Source organism: Takifugu rubripes, chromosome 22 (genome assembly GCF_901000725.2).
Source record: "Takifugu rubripes chromosome 22, fTakRub1.2, whole genome shotgun sequence".
NCBI lineage: Eukaryota > Metazoa > Chordata > Actinopteri > Tetraodontiformes > Tetraodontidae > Takifugu > Takifugu rubripes.
Genome location: NC_042306.1, coordinates 15021127 through 15045462, shown reverse-complemented (window position 1 = coordinate 15045462; position 24336 = coordinate 15021127). Strand labels below are relative to the sequence as shown.

The window sequence follows — 24336 nt, the reverse complement described above, 5'->3', positions numbered from 1 at the left end:
GGGCGGCTGGAATTGGAAGGATTCCAAACTTTGGGAATGTTATTAGGAGTTTTGCTGATTGGCAGAAGCTTTAATTTACATTTGGTTTGAGCTGTGATGGAGCGATGCTGGTGGTTGGTGGTCCTGTACCTCCGTCCTTCCCTCCATTTCTGGCTCCCTCGCTCTAAAAGCCCACAGGACTCTTCTGTCTTCCAGCGGCGGGAGGATTTTTCCATTTCTTTGTTTTCTCAGAAATCCCCTTTTTTCCTGTAATGTCGGGAGGATTCAACTCTGAGCTGTAATTATTTAGAAGTCAAACACTCCTTTATGCTTGTTCTCCCTCACGTCTCATTTCTACTCTCATTTTGCGGGCAGATTTGGGCGAGTGTGAGTTATTCCTGAAGCAGCAGGTCTTTCTACACAATCTACAGTGTGTGATGGACTCCCGAGCAGATGGTTCTACATCACACACTGGCCCCTTTGCTCTGTCACTTCCTGTTGCCCGTGCACCATATGCTGCTCACGCACGCAGCAGAGGGCTGCGCTCACCGGCGCCTTCGCCAGGAAATACCATCGTTCTGCTCCTTTGCTGCTGATGTGAATGAACAGTTTGTGTCCCCTTTAGCGTCGGCTACCTCTGCTCCTCCCGATCCTTGTCATCCTGGTCTTAATTGGGTCCATGCGAGCCCCGAGGCTTGCTGGAGGCCCCAACCTGCAGGTTTGTGCACAGCGCTCCACTTTTATTGCTCTGTGGTCTAAAGGAGGAGACGATGGATGATCCACGAGAACCTCACTGGTCAGACTGGTTGATCCATGAGAACCTCTCTGGTCAGACTGGTTGATCCATGAGAACCTCTCTGGTCGGACTGGTTGATCCATGAGAACCTCACTGGTCAGACTGGTTGATCCACGAGAACCTCACTGGTCAGACTGGTTGATCCATGAGAACCTCTCTGGTCAGACTGGTTGATCCATGAGAACCTCTCTGGTCGGACTGGTTGATCCATGAGAACCTCACTGGTCAGACTGGTTGATCCATGAGAACCTCACTGGTCAGACTGGTTGATCCATGAGAACCTCACTGGTCAGACTGGACCGTGTATTTGATGCTGCTGGACCATCAAACATGGCGGCTGTTCTGAGGCCGAAAACAGGTGATTAGACCATCAGGTGGTTCTGAGGCGGGTGATTGGACCATCAGGTGGTCTTGGTCCCAGTTCGTGTTTGAGGCAGAAACATTGAATCGTGTCTCAGCAGCCACACTGAGCGTCTCCACATCACAGCAAAGCTTCATGATTGTTCCAAATGCTCTCGAGTTTCCAGACTTTTGATGCTTTTTTGATAAAAACAGGGACGTGATTATTGGAATGTTAGTTTGAAACCAGCTTTTGATCCTAAAAGCTGTTTGTTCTGATTTTGCTTCGTGTTCTGGCTCAGACACAATCTTCTCTGGAGGCCCTTTTCTGTCTGCTGAGCCCCGTATGTTCCCTCCTTCTGTCCCAGCTCGTGCTTCCCGGGCTCCGCGCCATCCTGGACACTCCATTGATGCATAAAATGGGACGTGGACGCGGGTGAGTCCCAGCGTGGGAGCTACGGGCGTCTCTGAAGGACTGTAGCACCAGGCTGCCTCAGACCTGGTCCACAAGCCTGGGTCGTCTTGTTGGACGAGTGATGCAATTAATGATCATTGATTAATTTGGACACTTTCAAAGACTCTCGATGGTCCCACCTTCATAAATGTCCTTCCCGTCACTGGGAACACTGGGAACGCTGGTTTGGCTGAATGCTCTTTGGGAGCCTGAGCTGGTGGAGGATGCTGGTTTTACTTGTACTGAGATGTTTGAGTTGAGTCGTTGTGCATCAAAAGTGTCTCCGGGGTCAAAAGTGTCTTCAGGCTGAGGGTCAAATCAACTTTATGATGCTTTTCTTTCTTCCCTAACTTATAATTATGTATTTTAGAGAGATTTAGGGTGGAAAAACCGCTGGATTTGGTGAGAAGCTGCAGAAATCCAACAACTAAAGGGGGAAAAGGCGCCATTTTCTCGCCGTCTCGGCTGCGTCGTCAGTAAACAACTGTAAATATTAAATTATTCACATCTTTTTTTCAGAAAATGTAAAACTGCTTCACAGAAAAGTCCCTGTTTAATCTTTCATAATCTTCCTCTGTGGGAGTTTCAGCCTTTAAAAGTCGGGTTTGTGACGTAAAAACAGAAGAAAAGAAGCCTGATCAAAAACAGGCCGATTTAAGAGTTAAAACTCCTCCTTCGCTGAATTAGCTGCAGTCACACTCAATCTTGTGACCGTCATGATCCAGAGAAAGAGGAGATGTGTTGCATGGACACGTGCTCCCGCCGCCTGGTCACGTGTTACCGTGTGGACGTGTGACCGACGCGCCTCCCAGGTCGATCTCCTCCGTCTGCTGTGGTTTATGCGACGGTTCGGGGGACTGAAAAAATAAACCCGTCAGCCACTTAAGTTAGAATCCTGAAATAAGTAGTAAACACAGCAATGGATTCTGGGTAATAACGTTTCTCCCCTAACCTAGCCGATGACATCACTTCATATCTGTCCGGCTCTGACACACACACACGCACGCACACACACACACACACACACGCACGCACACACGCACGCACGCACACACACACACACACACACACGGAGACCTGTTTAGATTATTTGTCAGCTGACCTTGATGAAGATCCGTGGTCTTCGTCTCATTCGCTCAACAACAGTCGGTTCACCACTGAACCGACTGTTGTTGATCATTTGCTTTACGCAACTTCACCGCTTAATGGTCTGATTGCTTTGGTTGCTATGGAAACGTCCCAGCTGTTCCTCGGGCTCGGACAGAGATTTCCTGCTTTGTTTTCCAGGTTAAACGTTTCCAGAAAGGCCGTCCAAGGTTGTCTTCATGCTGCTCTGCTTTTCTTTTGGTCTCATTCCTTCTGTCCCTTTATCAAGAATGCAGTGTGTGTTTCACATTAAAAGCACGGTCACGCACGCACGCACGCACGTGGACGTGTGATGATCTGACTGGAGTTCATCCTCAGGAATCCGGCCGCGGCGTTTCCAGGATCTCGTGTTCTCTGCTCTGATTCGCTGCGTCTCCGCTGCAATAAAAGAAACTCTGTGGTCGTCTGAAGACTCACAGAGCCTCTTTTGTTGCATCAGGACAAAGAAAGTGAGGAATCATTTCCAGAGGGAGCGCACGCACGCGCGCGCACGCCACATTATCTCTTAGTTTTCCCTTTTTAACGTGCGTTTTTTATTCATTTCTTCAGCACAAGCTTTCACATTTAGACTTTTCTGTCTTCCGTGGTGTCAACATCCAGGTCAGGACGTTGTGCGTTCACCCAGGTCAAGTTTCAAGATACAAAAACACTTTAAATCAATTGGTGGCTCCTTTGTTATTTAAGCGTCTTGGCTGTTTGAGTCATTATGGGCTGTTCGTGATCCGATGGTGCCTCTAAGCTGCTTTCGGCTCCTATATTTCTCATATTTGGGTTCCACCACGCCCTCTCAGGCCTGCGCTGTTCCCGTCTTCCTCTCTTTGTGTCCTTGCTCAGGCTATTTCCAGCTCTCATCTTCCATTTGTGAATTATCACACATCATCATGGTTTGGCCCCTGAGAGTCTGATTTCAGGTGCGGAGATGGGCGACCTTTTCTGTGGTTGGGAGAAAAGCTCCGAATGGCGGCTCGCCCTTATTGACATGGAATAATTGTCTTCATCTGAGTGCTGTAATTCTATCTCTCTCTATTCAGCATGAATGCATGAGCTCTTCTGAATAAGAATGTTCTGCAGTTCCTGGGATGAAAAGGAAAACTCAGCCTCTTTTGTTCTCAATGGAATGGAGTGATCAGCAGAGGTAAAATTAAATGAGTCGGTTTCAAGCTTTCATTAAAGCCGGTTTCAGGGAACAGTTATTCCCGATCCAGGCAGCAGATTTGTCTTAATTACTTTGTATTTCTGCTGGGAGACTTTCCTAACTTGCCAAGAAACATTTTAATGCACCAAAAGTTGCAAAAACATTGAAGTGCTTTCGGATTTTGCGCCAGGTCTTTTTTTTTTGTTTTCACATTTCGAGTGAGATGTGTCTCTTTCAAACTGTGTCAGTACTGGGTCACAAATGTTTAGTTTACTTCAACTTTCATCAAATAAAATGACATTTTCCAGTCAAACCGGACTGAGTATCTTGCTCCTCTGTCAATAGGGTTTATTGTGCTTTTACATGCTGCATTCAGGGCTGCGTGGAAATCCCAAACACACGTAAATGCCTTTAACTCTGCTGCAGTCTCTCTGTCCCTGCGCTTATTTATGACCGTTAAGTTAATGATCTGGTTCCATCAATCAAATCAACTTTAAAATAAACTAAAAAAAGCAGCAATTTGTTTGAACTTGTAAGAAAAACTGTTTGCTTGAAGCTCAGATTGGGGATTGTCAGTGAAGGAGGCCTGAGCATGGCAGCTGTTTCAGGCGGCCATGTTGGCTCTTTTCTGTCTGATAAGCTGCAGCGTGAGATGAGATCACAAGGACAGCAGTGAAGTAAGAGTGTGTGTGTGTGTGTGTGTGTGTGTGTGTGTGTGTGTGCGTGCGTGCACGCCCACTGTTAACACAGAAATCTACAACTGCGGGAAATTAAGCATTGTCTGTCATAGCATACATGTCACACACAGTATTATTGGGTGCACAGTACACACACACACACACACACACACACACACACACACTCTCACTCTCATTCCCATCATATGAACAACGGTGCTGGCAGTAAAATCCTCAGCTGTGCCTGAAGGTCACCACAAACACACTCTCACAGTTGGTTTATTAATGTAACTGGGACAGTATTCTTTTGTTTATTGATTCATATTTAATGTGTTTGTTCAGGGCCGTCTGGATGAAACCATGTGAAACGAACGTGTGTGTGTGTGTGTGTGTGTGTGTGTGTGTGTGTGTGTGTGTGTGTGTGTGTGTGTGTGTGGTGTCATGGTCTGTAATACCGCAGCAACAGTTCTGTATTGACTAAAACGTCTCTGATATTTGACATCCGTCGACCCGACTGGCTGATTCTCTGAACCAGAACCAGCATCTGAGAGGAGAAGCTGTTTGCAACAGAAAACGTATTCTACCCATCCACTCATCTACTCATCCATCCACTCATCCATCCACTCATCCACTCATCTACTCATCCATCCACTCATCCATCCACTCATCTACTCATCCATCCACTCATCCATCCATCCATCCACTCATCTACTCATCCATCCACTCATCCATCCACTCATCCATCCATCCACCCATCCATCCACTCATCCATCCACTCATCCATCCACTCATCCATCCACCCATCCACTCATCCATCCACCCATCCACTCATCCATCATCCATCCATCCACTCATCCATCCATCCACTCATCCACCCACCCATCCATCCATCCATCCACCCACCCCATCCATCCATCCATCCACTCATCCATCCACTCATCCACCCATCCACCATCTGTTGTTCCTGGGGGTGCTGGAATCTATCCCAGCATTTATGGGGACATGTATTGTGCCTGACCAACCTCACTGTTGTATTTGAGTCGTTTGAAGGATCAACTCTTCCTTTTGTTGTTACTCTCTTTTGGGGGTGGTCCAGGTTGCCAACACTGCCCCCTATGTTATTCTCCAGTACTGCAAAATCTGGCCAGTGAGCTATGGCTAAGGTCTCCACTGATCTCTGATTATTTAGTGAGTGTATAATGTTCTTAAAGAGGCTGGATTAAAGATCTGCAGCAGAGGAATTTCAACAGGTTCAGGTGTCAAAAGGTTCTTTAGGCATTTGGAATTTCTGGATGTTGTTTGCAACATGATCCTGATCCTCAGAGGAACCAGAACCACAAGGATGTGCACCAGCAGCTGTCTGGGGTTTATTTAGCTGCCACTGGGCACTTCTCATTATCTAGGTGACCTGTTACACCTGTGTGTGTGTGTGTGTGTCTGTGTGTGTGTGTGTCTGTGTGTGTCTGTGTGTGTGTGTGTGTGTGTGTGTGTGTGTGTGACCTGAGCTTCTTCCCCTCCTGTGATGGACTGGAGCTTTTTGGTCTTTTTTTAGGTGGGACACACAGACGCTGGCTCCTGCCACTGACCCTGTGGATGACCTCTGACCTCTCACACACTCAACTGTTGCTCCAGTACTCGAGTAGATTCCACACTTTCTCCCTCCGAGTGGTTTTTGGTAAAATGAGCTAATGGCAGCTGACAAAAGCTTCAGAACCGAATATTGCGAGATGAAATGACGCTAATAACATTTTCTCAGGGGTGGAGGGAGGTGGAGGGCTCTGCACACCTGTAGGTCAGCACCATCAGTGACCTTGTGAATCCAGGAGGACCCAGGCGCAGGACTGGAGGGTCAAACATTTGTCATCACCTCACTAATTATCCTGCCATCAGTTAACGAGTTGAACTGCAGACCTCCTGTTCGGCTGCTTCACTTCTTATTTGACTTGATTATTCAAATGATGCAGTCGGACTTGAACAGAGGTGAAACACTTCTGAGAATGAGTATTTTAGTATATGGAACGAGAACACACACACACACACACACACACACACACACACACACACACACACGACACGAGTGTATTAATAGACGCAGGGAGACACGGTGATCCCACATGGCCGCAGCATTCCTCCTCTGATGGCACACACACACTCTAGGGAGACGTGTGTGTGATCATGTGACTAAAAGCTTCAGCCCCGACTTTGACCTGGGTCGATCAGACGTTGATAAACGATTCAAGCGTGGATTTGACTTCTTTCTGCTTTGTTTTCAGGCGATCTGATGTGAGACTCTTGTCTGTCTGGTGCTGAATGTAGCCGCAGGGTTCTGGAGATCCTCATGAACATAAACATATGACTGGCCAGAGCTCGCGCTTTCTTCCCAGCAGCCCTCAGGGAGCCACATCTCGCCGCTAACCTCAAGATCTCATGACCTGTTTAAGAGAAGGAGACCTTCAGAGGCAGACACTGAGGTTATTGTCTGTACTCTGTAATTATAACCGTTAAAAGGATGAAAATGACGGCGTTTTTCCATCTTAAACTGTTCCAGCAGTGTGTTGAGGTTTGACAGGTTGTTCTCTCATTTTCTCTTATCATAAACCTTTTAAGTGAAGCAGGAAATGATGTCAGTTTGTCACATCAAACTTTAGAAAATGTGTTTGAGCACTTCCTGTTCTGACAGGAAGTCATGCTTACAGACCAAGCAATTATCAGCCAGGTCAGTGTCACTGGTCGTCCAGTTCAGAGTGGATCATCACAGCCGGTCTGTAGGACGCTCTGGTGGTGCGGGAGGGCCCAGAACCAGTACTGACGGTCTGTGGATCAGCAGCCAGACCCGGAAAAGTGTGACTGCAGTCGGGAATAAACTCCTGACCTCAAGGTGCAGAATGCTGAAACGGTTCGGAGGCTCCGATCCAGACGTGTTCTCCCCGTGGGAGGCGGCGTCCGCTCCGTCATCATCCATCACAGCCCACGGTTCACAGCAACGCCGTCTCCTGTTCTCCTTCCTGTGTGACAGGAAGTTGATGTGTTGAGGCGCTCTTCTGCTGCTGATCCACCGTCTCGGCTGTTTGGAGGGTTGAGCCGGTCCGGAGGGATTTGGCCACAGTCCTGCAGCACGTTGTTGTTGCTTCTGCCGCTCGCCGCCGCGGGAAACGGGCGTTTCATCATTAGCTGAGCTAATTCCCTCTCAAGTGGGCTCTACATGGGAAGACTGCGAGCGAGCCGCCTTCACTTACTGGGTGCTCGATCGATGATTATTGGATTAGCGTGGGACCGCAGTCACATGACCGCGTGCTTTTAACACCAATGAATTCTGATTTTACAGCAAGTTCTGCTTCTCAGTAGCAACAACGGCCTGAGAAATTCCGGCTTCTTTCCAGTGAATTCCAGCAGAATCCGAAGCGGAGCTGCTGGGCTATCTTTAGACACGCGCACTGTTATTCCGAATGTTCCTCACTCTTTATGGAATGCTGCTGCGCTCCGGGACGGGAAAGCCATTTTTGGAGCTGGTTGGTTTTCAGCTTGCGAGCTTTTCCCACTAGTTGGACCTTTAAAGCGGCTCAGTTTCGTTTCTAAAACGGGACGCTGGAGCTGAAACTCTACCAAAGTGCCAGGAATGTTGATGTGAAGCATTAACTGACCACACGACTGCAGCTCTTGGTGCTTTTGCTCCGCTGTGGAAGAAAAACCCGTTTTCTTTGCTTTTACAAGTGTGAATTAAAGTGCTTGGAGAGAAACGTCTGCTGGCTTTGAAGCAGGGACGTGGAACCAAAGTGTTTTTCAGTATTTAGACACAGCTCGTGGTTTTATTTCTCTTCTTAAGGGGAGTTTGCAGACTTTGTGCCACATTAAATCATTTTTCCTGCGTCAGACGTGCTGATATTTCGGTGTCAGATGGAGATTTAGGAGGTTTATCTCTGTCACACTGAGCATCCAGGCAACACTTTTCATATCTCATGTTGCACCAAAGCTGCTCTCTTTTTTTTTTAATGTCATCATAAAATCTGCCAGCCACACGCGGCTGCTATCAGCAGTTTGCAGCGCGTCTCTGGGCCGTGACGGATGCCTGACAGGGAAGCCAGACGGAGGCCGTACAGACGCGGCTGCTATTGATCCGTCTCACGTCAGTGTTGGCCATCCCAGCAGCAGGTGAGGAGATGCTCCCAGGCTTCTCCGCCTCTCGTTGAGCTTCGCCACGTGTGCAGATTGTGTGTTTGAGAACGCGCAGACGTTGACCAGAATATTCGCAACAGTTGTTGGAGCTCTGAACCATCGGACCTGCTGGTTCTGGGAAGCAACCTGGTGTCAGTGCAGATCAAAACTAGTCCCTCTGCCTCGTGCACACACAGGAAACATGCTTGTGGGCAGAATCCTGCATTATTTATTGTGGACACGGGTGGATTTTCAGAATCTGGGTCTCTGTGATGACGGAGGATTTGTCAGCTGTCAACCTTCAGCGAGGAGCCAAATTTTGGGTTGTAAAATATGGAAATGTTAGAGTTTGGTGTCCAGGAGACTCCCTCAGATGTTGCACGGAGTGTTTATGAAAGGTGGTGAGGCGGCTGCTCATCCGCCTGTGAGAGGAATGTTAAAGAGGACGGGCCAGACGTGTCCCACCCCCGGGTCACGGAGGTTTCGACACTACCAGGGGGGACAGAGACCATCGACGGGCCAAAACCGACACCTGTTGGAAGCAGAGTCTCGGAGACTGCTCGCGCACGAAGGTGTCGTGCAGCAGAAAGACTCATTCTGTCTAAAACACGTCGGTCCGCTCTCTCAGCTCCATTCCACCTTAAATCCTGCAACTGTAGTTTTGATTTAAGGAGGTTTAGTCTGAGCAAAGTGACCATAAATGGACACGGAGCTCAGAGTGACAACAAGAGTGAAGGATGGTGGGAAAAGACCAAAAGAGGTGTATGAAGGGGAGGAGCAGAGCGAGGTTCCAGGGACAAGAGCAACAATGGGAGGTGGAGGGATGGAAGGAAAGAGTGCAGAGCAGAAGGGAGGAAAGGGATCAAGTAGCCTTCTGAAACAGAACAAAATGTCCTGTAGCAGATGGAGAGAAGACAGTGGCAGCCTGAGCTAACGTTACCTTTGTCCCGGACGCTCCAGACTGTCCACCACCAGAAGGTGTGTGGGTTCAAATCCCACAGAGTGACAAAGGTCTCCTGAGCACATCCTGGAGACGATTATTTATATGGTACACGAGTCATTTGGTGTAAATAACCTGTGTTTACAGTTGAAACGCAGCGTCTACAGACAACCACGCCTGTCGCTCTGATTCTGACTGTGTGTGTGTGTGTGTGTGGGTGTGTGTGTGTACAGGTGTGTGAGTGCAGCAGAGTGTCCGTGTCACACTGAGTGCATTTAGAGGTGAAGTGACAGATTTGGAGCAGTGGCCACTGAAACTGTGTCACATTTAAATAATGCACGCGCACACACACACACACACGCACACGCACACACACACACACACACACACACACACACACACACACACACACACGGACCAGAGATGTTAGTTGGTTTGTTATCATTCTTCACTGTCAGTGCTTTTGTAATTATATGGAATTAGAACCCCACATTGGGAGTGTGACATCTGCAGTGTGATGAAGGTGGTGGTGATGATGATGATGATGAAGATGCATGTTTTCCAGTTTTGGAAGCTTCTGGGTGGACGTTCCAGACCTGGTCACGTGAGAAACGGCCTCTCTGCTGGTTTTTGGCAGCTGTTCTGCACCCACCTGTTGCATCAACAACCAAACGATCCTGAACCGACGTGTGAAACGAGCTTCGGCTCACCGGAGCGTCACGACTATTCCTGCGGGATCTGCTCTTCCCGTCTTCTCTGCAGCAGCGTTACCGACATACCAGAAGTTCCTGCTTCCGCCTGTCATCGCTGGCCCCCCTCAGAGGGACCCCCTGCTGAGGGGGGCCAGCGGCCGCCCTCCGCCTCGTCCGCCTGTCTTTCTCTGGAATTCTGTGTGTTATTAGTTCACCATGACGACAGTTTATCGTCACGTCTAAAGACGACGTTTTGGTCTGTTATGAAGGAAATGAGCAACAGAATGTTCAGAATTCTGCTGATGCTGCTTGTTGAGCCACAGGATCACAGTTTGGATCCTTTACTCCGAACCTCGTGGAATCGGGAGAATCTGTGACATCATCCCATCCATGCTCGTGCATTTAAATGAAGTCTTCAGGAAACGTTGGGAGAGGTGATTAATTTGGGTGACGTCCCAGATTACCATCCTGATCCAGGAATTTCCAGGGTCATCTTATGATGATCAAAGGATCAGAGGGACGTTGACCCTTGATCTTCCAAGGATCAAATGAAGCCAAGCAGCTCATTTCCTGTATCTGTTGCTGCTTGATGGAGCGCTGAGCTCGTTTGGTTTTAAAGGATATTAAATTCCCTCCTCTGGAGAAAACAAAAGCGATTTCACTGGATAAAGTTGACAATCAGGGTGTCTAAAACGAGATGGGTTTTGTTTGCCCCGGGGGATTGTGGGTATCGTAGTTTTTCCTGAGCAGCGGCGCGGTTTTGCTGCTGGATGTGGGTCCGTGTGCGTCCGTGTGTGTGAAGGTGTCACCGCCGTCATGTCCATGTGTGCGTGTTGGTTTTAGCCTGAGGTGAGTTTGCAGCTCTGCAGGATGTCTGCGTCCTGACTCGGTCGGCTTCTCCGTTTCCTTTCTGCCTCTCTTCAACATCCTGTTTTCACGCAGGGGTAAAGTCCTTCAGCAAACACCTGAGCAGTGGTTTTTGTCCACCTTTGGTCCATTTTAAAGGCCACTTCACAGCCTGAACTGGGATGAGGTCTCACTGGAGACGGTTTACCTGTGGGGAAATGGGACATTTGACTAACTTAAGTCCTCCTGTACGGAGGCGTGTCCCCTCCCCATCTCTCATCCGGTTTGTCCCCACCTGCGAGCCGAACCCACACACTAGTTCATCTTTACGCTCTCGGTCTAATGTGGGTTTTAGGGGACGAGATGTTGTCGGGTTGTCCAGGGGCCTCAGGAGGGTCTGATTAATGGCTCCTGTCGTCTCCACCTGCAACCTGTGCTCACCTTTAAAACACCTTTATTCCCATGGAAACATTTGGGTCTTTTCTCACCTGCCGGCCGTCTCGCAGGTTTTCCTGCAGCATCGAGAGGAGAAGCGAGGTCGGTTTTTAAAAGGTCGAATGTCTGCAAACAGCACTGCACAGCTTCAACACTTCAGCTGCCAGGCTACAGCGTGCTGTGTGTGTGAGTGTGTGTGTGTGAGTGTGTATTGTGAGTGTGTGTGCGTGAGTGTGTGTGTGTGTGAGTGTGTGTGCAGCTGAATTCGATTCATTACTGTTTATTGACATGAATATAACATAAGATGAGCTGCCAGAGACACTGAAATATAGTGTAAAAAACCACACAGCCGAACACATGAAAAATGCATCAGTCTGTCTCTCACTCCCCCTCTCTTTCTCTCTCTCTCTCTCTCTCCCTCTCTGTCTCTCTCTCTTTTTCTCTTCCTCCCTCTTCATCCTCATTTCTCCATCTCTTGGTGCAGCAGCCAGTGACTCACGGAAGCCCTGAGAATTCATCCGAGAGAACTAAAATTTTGACAGATAGAAGGTTCTTTTTTTTTTATTGCTCACACACACACACACACACACACACACACACACACACACAGAGCCTTTCAGGGAGTTGAGTCGTGGAGAATGTGATGGAATCGGAGCCTCTCTCTTTCTCCTCACCTTATAATAAATTAATTTGGGGTTAATTGATGATCCCAACCTGTTGCTTCCCATTAAACCAGCGTTTGTGACTTCCTGCTGTTCCCACCTGCAGCAGAGTACCGCCTCCTCTGGTGGTCAGGTGGTTGTTTAGATGCTGCTCACCTGGTGAAATGTTGAGGGAGTTTCCTCACTGCACCAGTCAGACGTTTCCAATATAAAGGTTGCCATGGTGACAAGTAAGATAATTGTCATATCCTGGATTTGCAGGTTGTGACGCTGTGAACTGCATGTGCACAAGGGGGCGATCTGTCAGTCTGGTGGTAAAACCAGCACAGATTTGGTCTTTTATCCCAGTCAAATGTGTCCAATGCTGGGTTTGTTATTGTTCTGGGGGTTTTCAGATCTGCAGCTCAGGACAGTTTCCTTGTTTTCCGCCGCCGTGTCTCATTTCCTGTCGCATCAACAGACCGTTAAATCATTTTCACCCATGTGCAGGTTGGAAAGGGAAGCAGGTCTTTACCGACTTTAATGGGCTCATCTAAATGTAAATGAGCAGCCTGTCTGTCTGTCTGCCTGTCTGTCTGTCTGCCTGTCTGTCTGTCTGTCTGTCTGTCTGTCTGCCTGCCTGTCTGTCTGTCTGTCTGTCTGCCTGCCTGTCTGCCTGCCTGCCTGTCTGCCTGCCTGCCTGTCTGCCTGCCTGTCTGCCTTGCCTGTCTGTCTGTCTGTCTGCCTGCCTGCTTGCCTGTCTGTCTGCCTGCCTGCCTGCCTGCCTGTCTGCCTGTCTGCCTGCTTGCCTGTCTGTCTGCCTGCTTGCCTGTCTGTCTGCCTGCCTGCCTGCTTGCCTGTCTGCCTGCCTGTCTGCCTGTCTGTCTGCCTGTCTGTCTGCCTGCCTGCTTGCCTGTCTGTCTGCCTGCCTGTCTGCCTGTCTGTCTGCCTGTCTGCCTGTCTGTCTGCTTGCCTGTCTGTCTGCCTGTCTGTCTGCCTGTCTGCCTGCCTGTCTGCCTGCTTGCCTGTCTGTCTGCCTGTCTGTCTGTCTGCCTGTCTGTCTGCCTGTCTGTCTGCTTGCCTGTCTGTCTGCCTGCCTGCCTGCCTGCCTGCCTGCCTGTCTGTCTGCCTGTCTGCTTGCCTGTCTGTCTGCCTGTCTGTCTGTCTGTCTGTCTCATACTGTATATCTTGTTATATTTGTATTGATATTTGTTTGCAGTTGTTTTTAATCCCCTGCTTAGGTAGTGAAATCCTTATTTTTCAGAAGGTGATGAGGTCATCATCAGTGTGTAAACTGTTTTTAAGAGTGAGGAAAGTGATGATTAATCTAATTTTAGATGTGATTTTACAGACTGATGAGACTCTGCAGCCACCAGCTGCTCCCACTGTTTACAGGTCAAACTGGGATTTGGTTTGTTTCACCAACCACTGTGTGTGTGTGTGTGTGTGCGCGTGTGTGTGCACGTGCGTGTGCGTGTGTGTGTGTGTGTGTGTGTGTGTTAGAGCTGGGGATTAGCCATATTAGCCCTGTCAGATACACACATGTGGCTGCAGGTGCTGTGGAAACTCAATCTGCACAGTTAGAACGACTGGGTCACTAGGGTTGTTAAACCCTCACTCTGTCTCTCTGTGTCTCTGTCCTCTGTGTCTCTGTCCTCTGTCTCTCTGTGTCTCTGTCCTCTGTCTCTCTGTGTCTCTGTCCTCTGTGTCTCTGTCCTCTGTCTCTCTGTGTCTCTGTCCTCTGTGTCTCTGTCTCTCTGTCTCTCTGTGTCTCTGTCCTCTGTGTCTCTGTCCTCTGTCCTCTGTGTCTCTGTCTCTCTGTGTCTCTGTCCTCTGTCTCTCTGTCTCTCTGTGTCTCTGTCCTCTGTCTCTCTGTGTCTCTGTCCTCTGTCCTCTGTGTCTCTGTCTCTCTGTCTCTCTGTGTCTCTGTCCTCTGTCTCTCTGTGTCTCTGTCCTCTGTCCTCTGTGTCTCTGTCTCTCTGTCTCTCTGTGTCTCTGTCCTCTGTGTCTCTGTCTCTCTGTCTCTCTGTGTCTCTGTCCTCTGTGTCTCTGTCCTCTGTCCTCTGTGTCTCTGTCTCTCTGTGTCTCTGTCCTGTCTCTCTGTGTCTCTGTCTCTCTGTGTCTCTGTCTCTCTGTCTCTCTGTCTCTCTGTGTCTCTGTCCTCTGTGTCTCTGTCTCTCTGTGTCTCTGTCCTCTGTCTCTCTGTGTCTCTGTGTCTCTGTCTCTCTGTGTCTCTGTCCTCTGTCTCTCTGTGTCTCTGTGTCTCTGTCTCTCTGTGTCTCTGTCCTCTGTCCTCTGTGTCTCTGTGTCTCTGTCCTCTGTCTCTCTGTGTCTCTGTGTCTCTGTCTCTCTGTGTCTCTGTCCTCTGTCTCTCTGTGTCTCTGTCTCTCTGTGTCTCTGTCCTCTGTCTCTCTGTGTCTCTGTCCTCTGTCCTCTGTCTCTCTGTCTCTCTGTGTCTCTGTCCTCTGTCTCTCTGTGTCTCTGTCTCTCTGTGTCTCTGTCTCTCTGTCTCTCTGTGTCTCTGTCCTCTGTCTCGGTCCGTCTCAGTCACTCAGGTCTCCAGTGCTTCTGTGTAGCTAAGTTCTGCTGGACAGACTTTAGCTGCGGGTGATTACTCTTCAGTAGTGGAAGGCTTCTCCTGCCACTGCAGAATAATGGTAGTCTCGCCGTGACAGCTGGAGGGAGGTTGACATCCTTCTTCAGGAGGATCTCCTCATGGTGGCTCAGTTCAACATAAATCATCCAAACCTGACAGGAAATGACATCACTGCGTCCCTAAGGTGGCTCCCCTGTAACCCCTGAGGTGTGGAGCTCTTCTGCTGTGGTGGTCTGTTGTGATCTGACTCCAGGTTCACTTATGAACTCCAGGTTCACTTGTGCAGGAGCCCATTAGAGAAGCCGTGTGACAGCTGTCAGGAGGCTGGAGCCAGAGATGATAAAACCAGAAAAGCAAACAGAGGAAGACAGACATGCAAAACGAGCTTCTGAGCAACCTTCTGCAGGCTGATCCTCCGGGGAAAATGTGTTTTCTTTGATGCAGCACGCAGCAAGAATAAAAAAGAGCTCCTGACAGACGGAGGGAGCCGGAGCCTCAGATCAGCAGTGTTCCAGCAGCTCCTGCTGGTGTTTCCTCTGGGTCGGGTTCAGGCCGCCGCTGGCCGGAGGGACAGCAGCAGCTCGGAGGGTCACCTCTGCTGTCTCTGCACCAGACGGGATTCTAACCTTAGTCATTTGGTCCTGGAGGGTCCGAGGCTGCCGGAACGTCTGGAAGTGAGTACCAGTATTGCCAGTGTGAGGTGTGGACTTAAGCCTAGCGTAGAACCCGTCTGTGGTCGGACATCTGAGTGATCCGCTAATATTTGCATGATCAGTTAGATGACTGATCAAATGGACCTAATCTGGCCCAACAAAACACACCACAACCCAACCAACAACCAGCCACCACACGGAGAATACAACCTGACATCAAAGCTGAGAGGAGATTACCCAGAATGCCACTGGACAGCGGGCAGCATTGAGGGAAACGGCGTCGCTGATGCTTTTATGTGGCCACTGGATTAATGTCATTAATGGATAATCTACTGGGATTAATGGGCGAAAGTTGGTGGATGCCCCCGAGAACTGGACATCAAACAACACAGAGACGATCTCAGTAATCAAGCTTTAGGGCCCACTCGCACCGGCGCCGCCCGGAGGCCCAGGTTAGTCTAACCTGCACCAACCGGATCTTTGTTTATCCAGCGAACGCTAACCCAGCACACGTGTTCCTTCAGCAGCGACACCCTCGTCTGACGGAGGCCTCGGAGCTGCAGCGGAGGAGCTGGTGTTTGTTGTTAAAACTGGTCCATGAAGAGAGGAGGGCCGCTCGGGGGCCACGGACCCACACCCACATTCCCTGCCCTCAACTCCTGGAGCCAAATTACTCCAGTTCCTCCACAATCATCGGTCTGCTGGTGTCGGTAGAAGCATAAGAACGTCACATAGCAGCACTCCCAGACGGACATTCACACGTTCTTGGGTAGAAGAAGCTCCGTTCCAGCCGGGTCGACCATCTGGGACGCAGCGCCAACGCGTAGACGTGGATCCAGGCTGGATTTGCTTGTACCCCCTTTTACAAAGCTGGTCTGAGGTCCACCGCAATGTTTGAGCTGCTTCAGTAGAAAGGTCTGAAGCGAGGCGCCATGGTCCTGTAGATCACAGTGCATTCTGGGAGTTTTGCGTGGACGTCGAGCACGCGTGGTCGTTCCTGCGTTTGCTGGCCGAGTTTGATCGGACCTCGGTCAGGTCTCACACACTCCCCCAGAACATGTTGTGTGTCGTATATGCAGATTTCTGTGTTCACGTTGCCACACTGAGAGGTTTTAGCGGCGCCTCGGAGCTTCCGACCTTCCTCTGTGGCAGATTCTGATTGTGTTATTAGCACGTTTGTTCCATCCATGTGGGTAACCTGTTGTAGAGCAAATATTGGCAGGTCGGGGAGGAACGTGGGAACGTTTGCAGAGTAACGTCATGGATGTGATGTCATCGTCTCCTTTATCAGAATTATTAAATTAATATTATTTGACAGATAACAATACTTGGAGATCACTATTGGCCAATGTCATGAGGTTGATTCCATGCAGGGTAGTCGTCATAGCAACCGCTGGTGCTCCCTAGGGTCAAAGCCTAAGTAGTCTAGAGGTGTGTGTGTGTGTGTGTGTGTGTGTGTGCGTGTGCGTGTGCGTGTGCGTGCGTGTGTGTGTGTGTGTGTGCGTGTGTGTGTGCGTGTGTGTGTGTGTGCGTGTGCGTGCGTGTGTGTGTGTGTGTGTGTGGTTTTGTACCAAACGTTCAGGCTCAGTTGTGATTGAACGGAGTCAGTCAGGTTTGAAACTCCCTTCACAGCCTTTCCGACCCCGGCGGTGACGCAGGTAACATCCCGCACAGGTGAAACTCTGCCTGTTTGCCAAAGGCGGTTCACACTCGGCTGCTCAGCTTCGTCTGACTGTTCTCACTTTCTGACTGTTCTGAGCAGACTGACAAATCAAACCTGTTGCTTGTATTTGACCAAAAGAAGTCTTCACTTTATCCCTGGAATCAGTAAAACTAAACTATAATCCAAAACACACACACACACGCACACACACACACACACACATGCACACACACCTTTTTTGGTGTGTTTGCCCCTGTGAGTTTCAGTCCTGAGTCAGCACGTTGTTACTGTAAACACCTGCTGCAGCACCTGCACTCAGGTGTGTGTGTGTGTGTGTGTGTGTGTGTGTGTGTGTGTGTGTGATGACCTCATTCTTGAGGGAGTTGTCGGGCGTTTCCTCCTGTGTTTGTGTTTGTCAGGATGTGTGTGTGTATGTGTGTGTGTGTCCCTCCATGGTGGCGCTGCTGTCACTCATAATATTTAATATTAATTTATTTTTGTAGCCATCTCGCTCTTTGTTTTCTTAAATGTTTTTTTTAAAATTATAATCTGTGTTCTGGTGTTTTGGTATTTCTGCTCAGTCTGACAGAACAGACGTTCCTTTCTTCAATCTCACTTTCTTTTATTCCTTCCGTCTGTTTCCAGTTTAGGAGCTGGTTGATGACAAACTGGGTCAGTGTCTCTCGTCTGGGCCTGATTCTTCTGTCTTCTCTCCACCACCACATATACAGTTTATATCTATCCCCCCTCTCTCCCCCTCCCTCTCTCTCTCCCCCCTCTCTCCCCCTCTCTCTCTCTCTCCCCCCTCTCTCTGTCCCCCTCACTCTCCCTCTCTCTCCCCTCTCCCTCTCTCTTTCTCTCTCCCTCTCTCTCCCCCCCTCTCTCCCTCTCCTCTCCTCTCCCTCCCCCCCTCCCTCCCTCTCTCTCCCCCTCTCTCCCCCCCTCTCTTTCTCTCCCCCCTCTCCCCCCCCTCTCTCCCTCTCTCTCCCCCTCCCCTCCCTCTCTCCCTCCCCCCTCTCTCCCCCCCCCCCCCCTCCCAATGTATATGGTAATAGACTCTCAGTGGTACAGTCTCTCCACATCCTCCTCTTTTCTCTGCATCATGTGATCATGTTGGTTTACCTGTGTCTGTCTGCACAGAGTTGATGATTTATTCACCTGTGGGCATTTCTAAGAGGCCTCTAACAATTGCCGTCCTTGTGTGCAGGAGGTCAAAGGTGAACGTGCAGGTGTAGAGAGGTGCCAGCTGGGATTCAGTCTGGTGCTTCACTGATTTCACATTTAAATTTTATTTAAAGTCAGATGTTAAATGTGGTAGAAAGTGTGGACGCCCACCCAGACGTCCTCCCGCAGGCAGACAGATGTGGCCTGATGCATGAAGCTAGAATGTTTTTGGCGGTCACAATTGTGCGTGTGAGATTAGAAATGTCGCCCCCTAGTGGCCCCAGGTAGACAAGACTTCCCACGTTATCGTCCTCAAAGGTGCAGAGAACAAACGATGAAAGGATATTTTTGTCAAACTCTGCTTACACAAACATCCCTTCAAGGCCAAGACTCCAGTGTATCATTGCATTCAGTTGCTATGGTGACGTCCACAGATTCTGTCGTGTCTGAATGAAAGATTTAGATTTTGATCACGCCAGCAGTTGAACTTGAAGTTAAGCGTGGATAAGTTTGGTGTGTGTGTGTGTGTGTGTGTGTGTGTGTGTGTGTGTGTGTGTGTATGTGTATAAACTTCATGTCGACGGACGAGTCATCCTCTGAGATAAACCTGCTTTCTCTGTCCTTTCTTGACCTTTGACCTCCTGCTCGTCCACGACTCCCATCGCAGGGCTGGACGGAGGCACTTGGTGATTACTTGAAACCTGTTTCTGTCTGTTTTATTGTGGAGTCAAGGTCAGACCTCCCTCTGGAAACCCCCTTTTTCTTTTTAAATTGAAGCATTTTCCAGCTTCTCTTTCTCTCTGCGGGCTAGTGGGCTCCCGACAGCGATGCTAATTAGCGCCATGTGCTGTAGCTCTTCCCCTCACACGCAGCCCCAGTTTCCTGATCCGGCTCAGCTAATCACATGGATGTATATGTGAGACGGATTTGTCAAGCTTGACACACGAACATCTTTTTTCCTTGTTTGACAAATCTGCTGCCGTTTGAGCGTTCCATTTTCCCAGATTTGTTTTCATCCTCCTGAATCAGAGGAATCCAAATATCGTGTTATCAAAGACTTGTCGTGTTTTCATAAACTGCCCGTGGAATCAATGAATGAATGAATGAATGAATGAATGAATGAATGAAGTAGCAGCAGTGTTGATACGCAAGACTCAGCCGAGTTTATTTACGGTAATATTCCAGCTGTTTTTCCAACGTTCTCCTGGAAATTCCAAAGCTTTTCTTTCCATCTGTGTCGCTTTCGGCTGGTTTGTTGTCCAGGTGCTCAGGATGGTTTTGGAGGACCCGATCGCTCTTCTGCTGATTGTGGCGCCACTTATTGCTTCGCTCATGAAAAGCACGTGCACGGCTCTGAATCTGAACTTCACGCCACGGCCCGTCCCATCTGGTCCGACATCAACCAAACGCGATCGGTGGTTCCTGTGTGTGCTTTCATCTCCCGGAGAAACATCGGGTTTAACATCCTTTGTCTTTCTTTGACAGGTGACATCACACAGAAGGGCTACGAGAAGAAGCGATCCAAGCTGATTGGTGCCTTCTTCCCCCAGATCCAAGGTAACACACACACCCGTGCACGTGCTGGCTCCTTTTCAGAACCAGCTGGACCATGCAGAACATTGATATTGTTGATTTGTGTGTGTGTGTGTGTGTGTGTGTGTGATCATCCCTGGGTGTTGCACAGGCACCCAGGACTTGTTATAATGAATCTGTCCTGCTGTAATCCGGATTAGATTAGGCTGAACATCTCAAACTCATTATCTTCAGCGTCTCAGGGCCAACAATGTTTTGTCCTTGGTTCAACAGAACTGAGGATGTTTATTAGTCATTTATTTATATCATGATTTGTTTCAAAATGTTGGAGAATTGATCCCATTTCTCCCCATTCGCTCCATCGGATTCAGATAGATTATGTTGCTTTAGGATGAGGCGCCGGGAGCGGAACCCTCTCCAGAACTGCTGCTTCCAACACTTCCTTTTCTAATAGAACTGAACCAAAATTAGACCAAAATCTAATAATGTCAATAAGATTAATGCAAGTCGCCACCTTTGCCACCATCTAGTGAATGTTTATGGACACGTGCTCTGCAGGTGCTCCAACCCTGCGCACGTACAGCTCAGCAGCCCTTCAGTCTCGTGGAGATCATGAAGACCTGAAGGTCGTGTGGTCTGACTCCTTGCTGGAGCAACAGGCGATTACATTTTGGCGATCCTTCAGATTACCATCTGGATCCAGGGATGTCCAGGGTCAGGCAGAAATAAGATCAAACCTCAAATATGGTGATCAGAGGCTCTAAGGGAAAAGCCACTCCTTCCCTGTATGAGGCTGAAAGTGTGAGATGAGCTGATTGGTGGAGGTCACAGATACAATTAACACACCTGTTCGTTAACTGAACTAAATAAATTGATGGAACACAGACTGGGTGGTCAAATAATGACATATTTGATGCTTGGTTGGATTCATGTTTCTCTTTTCTGAAGGGGTTCTGTACTGGTGGGGTTCTGTACTGGTGGGGTTTTGTGCTGGTGGGGTTCTGTACCACCCTCTGAGGCTCAGCTGACGAGTTTCAAAATAAGTGCATGATGTTTTTCAGTTTTGGCTCCTGTTAGATTAGTTCCTCCACCCCAACCTCGGCTGGTTAAGGTGACCCATCCTGAGTCTGTTCTTCTCCAGGAATGGATCTGTCCATTGGCCAGGAGAGGAGAGCCCCGGTCACCCCGTCCTCGTCATCCCGTTACCACCGCCGACGCTCCTCTGGCGCCAGAGACGAGCGTTACCGATCAGGTAGGGGACACTAATGAAATCACGAGCCAGCACCCATCAGCCTGGTAAACTGTTTGTCACATCTGCTGTCACGTTCCTCCAGATGTGCACACTGAGGCGGTGCAAGCAGCCCTGGCCAAGCACAAAGAGAGGAAGATGGCCGTGCCGATGCCTTCCAAACGGCGGTCGCTGGTGGTCCAGACCTCCATGGATGCCTACACACCACCAGGTACACGAGCAGATGAGGCCGTCAGCACCTTTACATTCAGTTGAGTCCAGCGCTGCTCAAAATGCGACTTTGGCATGTTTGGGTCTGCCTCCTCCTTGGCGCGTTGGTGTAGAGACACCAAACTTTCTCAGAACCTGGTTAAATTAGGGGAATTGTAATTTTCTTGTAATTAGCCCGGGGGGGGGGGGGGGGGGGGCAAAGATATATTTGTTTTCAAGGCCTTGAAATCCAATTGTAACTAATAGGGGAGGCCTGGAAAATCCTGGAATTTAACCCCAGGTTTGGTGGCCCGTAGCTCCAGCATAAATTCGCCTAAAAAGAAAGCTTTAAAACGTAGCCACAAAGGTCCTGAGTCAGTACGTAAGTAAAATATAAAAGCTTCTGTGTTTCTGTGGGCATTTCTGGAACCGTTTTCAGCTCAAGTTAGAGCAGAAGACCACGTGACCTAGAGCACAGCAGCCATAACTCTGTCCCAGAAGCTCCTCGATTAATAAAAAAATACATCATTTTGTAGCCACAAGCCTCGACTAACTTGCAAACATCAGTTTCAAGACGTTAAATTAACCAGCATCCCGTAAAACGAGCTAAAGCGCCGACTGGTCCGCTCAAATCTAACAGAGCGGGGGAAGCGGCTCAGGACTGACAAAAGCTTCGTGTTTCACTCTTCTCCGTCACGTCACTGGGTAAGCTAAAATGATAAAACTTCACACCGATGTATTTCAAAGTCTTGTGGTTCTAACGAGCCCGGACTTGATAGAATTTGACGGCGTTAAGCAGTAAATATCTGCGTCTGAAAATGGGTGGTTTTGATCGCGAATCTGCGTGTGGGGGGAGGGGTGGAGCAGCTCACAGTCAGTGGGTATGGGAGGGGCCGCGCAACAACATGCCGCTCAATTACCTTGGTGGGTTGGTAATAGGCAGACATGGGGGAGGGAAGGGACCGGGCATAGGGTGAGGCACACCCTCAGAATTTCTGCGGAAGTTGGTAGTTGGTACTTATTCTTTGGCTCAAATGTTTTTGTGCATTTCCTGATTTGTGTTTCTTTGTCTACTGTTATGGTCCTGATCCTCAGTTTATGGTTGTTTTTAATGCTCCTATCCAGATACCTCCTCATGCTCAGAGGGGGAGGGACAGGGTGAAGGTGGTGAAGAGGAGGGTGGACATGGTGAAGAGGAGGATAGAGGAGGAGACGGCGGCACCATATCTAGCCAGGAGGGTAGCATTAGCATGGGACACTGGATAAGCAGGGCCATTCATGGAACTTCCTCCACCACCACCACCACCACGTCCTCCACAGCATCCTCGTCCTCCTCCTCTACACACAGTGGTGGCAGTGGGCCAGCTGGCAGCAAGATGGCAGATGTCCTCGCTCAACACGTCCAGATCACCTCTCAGCGTTTCCCCCGCCATCACCACCATCACCATCGGCATAAAACAGGTCAGAGATCACAGTTCTGCGGTGTGGAAGTGTGCAGCGCCACAAATCGCTTTGTTATCAGTGAGTTGGCTGCTGAAAGCGGCGTCTGCCCGTCTGACTCTTGCCCCCCCCCCATAAAACTCCTGAGACGTGTTGCTGAAGGGAGGAAAAGTTTACTGTTTACAATGTGTCACCAAGCCTAAAGGACAATTCCTGGCAAATTCAGTAGGGGACAATAGCGTGGACACCAGAGATCATCGTGGGAAGAATAAAATATACAAATAATTGAAATGGATAGATTAACTGTCAAATGAACTTAAACAATTTTTTCGCATTTCCCCATTTAAAATACAAGGGGAGAAGTACGGTGAGGCAGTATGTGTGTCGCAATATGTGGAAAAATAAGCTGCTTTGTTTTTAATTGGTCAGTGGTCATTTACAATTGAAGTCAAGCATTTTGGCCACGTTAACATGTGGACCAACAGTACGTGCTTACAATTATCAAGGCCCTGTCGCCAGTGCTCGCCCATGTTATCTGGTGTCCCCCGTCTTTGCTTTTATTCCAGAGCCAATTGCTGCTTTTTTTCCATTGCGATTGACAATTTCTTGACTGCACGTTGGAGGGGGCGACGTCCCGCCCCGATTGTTCGATGTTGTGATGAATCCCCTGTACTGCCCTTCTACAGGGAAAATCCTGAGCTTGCAGCCATTTTGGGCAACTTTAGTCCACTTTTGTTGACCAGTCGTGAGCTTTCAGCTGAATGCTTCCACCTTCAGGTGTTGCCCCTTGGGTGAGACTTGTGCGTCCCGTTATGTTTTAATGAGGCAGGTGCCTGACAAACAGATCAAATGGGATCTTTGCTGAACTACTTCAAATTTTGGGGTGTGGGTAGAGGGTCCTAAGTGATTTCATATTATTTCCCATCACATCGACAACTTCTGTCGTATCACTGAAGTTTTTGTCGGGGTCTTTTTCCTATTCCAAGTCATGAGTGTTGATGGAATCATAACATGCAGTTCAGTTTGCCGCAACTTTTGACAACTCTGCTAACCTGTTAAGTTTAATTGGGATTTTACAATTATTGATCCATTTGCCTTGAGTTTTCCAGTGTTTTTTTTCAGGCTGTTTGCTTTTCTTGCTATGTTGGAGTTTCATTTAGTGAGACGCTCACTGACAAATACATTTGTTTCTTTCCGTCTCTTTCCCTGATTCAAAAGCGCAATGTTATATCTTATGTTCACAAATCTCATGATCATGGCTTGTGTGTGAGGGGCATTCCTCCATGACAGGATGGAAGGGTGGCAGGAATGATGGATTGATGTGGGAAAGAAGTGATTCTGCTTGAGGTACCCTCTGAGTGTTGTGCCAAAAACACTGAAGAAAATCTTGCCCTCTACATTCTGAAAGTATATTTGTCAGAACTACTCAATGGGGGATGGTTTAATTTGGGATCAACACTCCCCTGCTTGTTGCCAAGATTTGGGAATGATCTGCTTTTCACACAGTTTTCCCACTGAAGTTTTAGAACATCCAGAGCATTCTGGTAGGCACTCTGTGGACCACATAGGGCACACAGTCAACCTCTGACATCATCAAATGGAAACACTAATAACAGT

At 48.9% G+C, this 24336-nt stretch overlaps 1 protein-coding gene across 7 annotated transcripts in view; it reads left to right on the top strand.

Moving 5' to 3' along the window:
• Window positions 1–24336, top strand: part of LOC101063024 (disco-interacting protein 2 homolog C) — a 58019-nt gene that overhangs the window by 6372 nt on the left and 27311 nt on the right. Inside the window, exons 1-6 of one of the 7 annotated variants that reach the window (XM_029831078.1) lie at window positions 19413–19481; window positions 19572–19698; window positions 19794–19865; window positions 20983–21093; window positions 21176–21301; window positions 22405–22740. In XM_029831078.1, the coding sequence (XP_029686938.1) occupies window positions 19428–19481; window positions 19572–19698; window positions 19794–19865; window positions 20983–21093; window positions 21176–21301; window positions 22405–22740 (826 nt within the window). In that variant the 5' untranslated portion in view covers window positions 19413–19427. Of the gene's footprint in view, window positions 1–15260; window positions 15503–19412; window positions 19699–19792; window positions 19866–20982; window positions 21094–21175; window positions 21302–21839; window positions 21985–22404; window positions 22741–24336 lie in introns of those variants that run through there. The other 6 variants (XM_029831081.1, XM_029831076.1, XM_029831077.1 and 3 more) reach the window with 6 other exon arrangements.